Below are 2,465 nucleotides of genomic sequence, written 5' to 3'. Positions count from 1 at the left end.
GATTCCTGAATCCCCTCTGTGGATTGATCTACACATCTACAAAGGTCGCTTCAATACAAGTCAATGGATTTCATAAAATGATCAATAAAACCCTACAGGATTCATACTTTGTGGCGAATTTGATGTCAGAACACCAACGGACACCAATTACCCCCTCGGTGAGCTTCTTGTCTTTAGAGTTTAACATGTTCAATCAAGAATATTGATAGAAACTGACATTACACACTATAAACACAAACACAGCCATGTGATCTTGCTGCACTGGGGAGGGTTCCAACTATCTCCCAGGTGTCCAGTTCAGGGTCATACTTTTCAATACTCTGTAGATAAGTCCCCTTTGAATAGGAGTATCCACCTGTCACATAGATGCAGTCATTTATTACTACAGCACTGCACTCCACCCTCCTCTCCTTCATCACAGACATCTGTCTCCACTTGTCACTGTGCAGGTCATAGCAGTCTGTGATCGTTGTCTGTCCACCTATCAAGTACAGCTTGTCGTTGAGACAGACAGAGCAGAGGCCATACTCTGAAAAAAAACAGGAAGATTGTACTGCAGAATTCAACAAATTGTACACAGCTATGTGTAGGCTATATTCTAATTCTGATTGTACTATGGATCAATGGAAATGATTACCTCCCTCTATTGTCATACCTGGATGGGGACTTATGGTGAGGATGTTCCATTCATTACTGTCAGGTCTGTAGATCTGAATGTGTTCATAGGTGCAGCTTCCTCTGGGTCCATAGTGGCCGCCTGTCACGTAGATGGTGTCACCTTTTACACAAGCAGTGGCGTTTCCTACACCTTTTGAACAGTAGAAAAAATGTTACATGGTATCATTCTATGAATAAAGTATTATATGATAATAAACATAAGTTTTTCCTATTGTAGGCCTACCTTGGATCATATTGGCCACAGGGAACCATTTCCTCTGTAAAGGATCATAAAACTCAGTCTCTCGTTCTGGTACTCCCCCTCTGTACCCTCCGATGGCATAAACACAGCCATGTAAGGTCACAGAGCAGTGATAGTATCTGGCGGTTAGCATGGGGCATCCTTCTGTCCAGTCATCACTATCACAATTGTATATCCAAACTGTGTCTACCGCCTCGATGGTGTTTGTCCTGTAACCTCCAGTCACATAAATATTTGCCCTGAGCAAAGTGACACTATAGTTCTCTCTCGTGTGGTCTGGCATATCTTTTCCTTGCAACCACGTGTTACTAATTGGATCCCATATGTGAACCTCGGAGAGCGGATGCCAGTAGTACCCTCCGACAATATACATGGTCGAGGACAGTTTTTTGCAGTTTGCAGGAGTATCCTTGCAGTTAGACTTCAAAGAACGGACGATCAGAGATTTAACTTGTCCCTCGTTACCCAGTAAACATTGTCTCTGTACATCCAGAGCCGTCTTGAAGTACATCTCATCCAGGTCCAAGTGGATACAAAGGAGCAGATCGCGGATGTGATTGGCGCGGCTATCCAAGTCGTGGGTGACCCATTTCACCACCGCGTCCAGTAGCACCTCGTCCCTCCACACGTTGAGGTTCTCGGCAGACAAGACGGATGTCAGCCTCTCGCGGTCTGCCTCCAGGAACTCCTCCTGCTGCACGAGCTCCTCGAACCTGCCGAGCACGATCCTGCGCGCCTCCCGCTCCAAGGCGTTGCAGACGTGCAGTTCCGCGAAGGCGTGCATTCCCAGGCAGTTGTCCACGTCCAGGAAGCGGACGAGGAAGTCCTCGCAGGCCCGCTTAACGGAGCTGAACTGCAGGAGGTCTGCTGCTTCCAGCAGGCTCTGCACGTTGCTCTGAGTGATGCTCACCCTGGAGGTGTAGACATAGTTCACCAAAGCCCTCAGAACCTCACAGTCGATACCAGGGAGCTTGATGAGGTCGTTCGACCGCTCTTTCATGTCGACTGTGAACATTACTTTGAAATATGAGCTGCGGGCTGCCAGGGCTGCCCTGTGACAGCTGAAGACCTGGCCCGTGGCACACTGGAGGCTGATGTCTGTGAAAAGACCGCTGGTGTAGAACTCCCTGAGAGCATCCAACAGTTCAGCTGAATGGAGGATGTCACAGAAGTCATAGCTGTAGCGTTCGTTTCCTTTGTCTGACATGGTGTCTATGAAATTAAGAGATGGCCTATTATTATGGGATTGGGATTGGCGTCATGAATTAGTAAAAACTCTAAATGTTTAATGGCTAAGTGGATATGGAGGGATAACACATTTACTTTACATTTTCAATATCATATAGGTCTACATACAGCTAGCTTCTAAAATCAGCTCAAGAACAAAATAAAGCCCAATGGCTAGGCTATATTCTAGGCTGTAGTTCCAGTCATCTTTCAGTAGCCCATGTAGAGTTAACCTTGTGAGAGTTATTTTTAAACGCCTGAATATGCTGATGATTTCGTGTGGTAGGGAATTCAGTTCTAATCAGTGCTTTAGCCTACA

The 2,465-nt window shown here is 46.2% G+C and overlaps 1 protein-coding gene across 1 annotated transcript; it reads right to left on the bottom strand.

Annotated features, from left to right (window-relative positions):
• Positions 1 to 218: 218 nt before the first annotated feature.
• LOC311323655 (kelch-like protein 23) lies at positions 219 to 2,126 on the bottom strand (the record flags this gene model as incomplete). Its single annotated transcript, XM_084455944.1, has 3 exons — positions 219 to 529; positions 656 to 808; positions 902 to 2,126. The coding sequence occupies 3 exons, from the start codon at positions 2,124 to 2,126 to the stop codon at positions 219 to 221; spliced, it is 1,689 nt and encodes a 562-aa protein (XP_084312070.1).
• Positions 2,127 to 2,465: the final 339 nt, after the last annotated feature.

This window comes from Borostomias antarcticus (genome assembly GCF_949987555.1).
Source record: "Borostomias antarcticus genome assembly, chromosome: 22".
NCBI classification, from domain to species: Eukaryota; Metazoa; Chordata; class Actinopteri; order Stomiiformes; family Stomiidae; genus Borostomias; species Borostomias antarcticus.
Note: the sequence above shows the minus strand (reverse complement) of the source record. Positions and strands in the feature narration are given on the sequence as shown.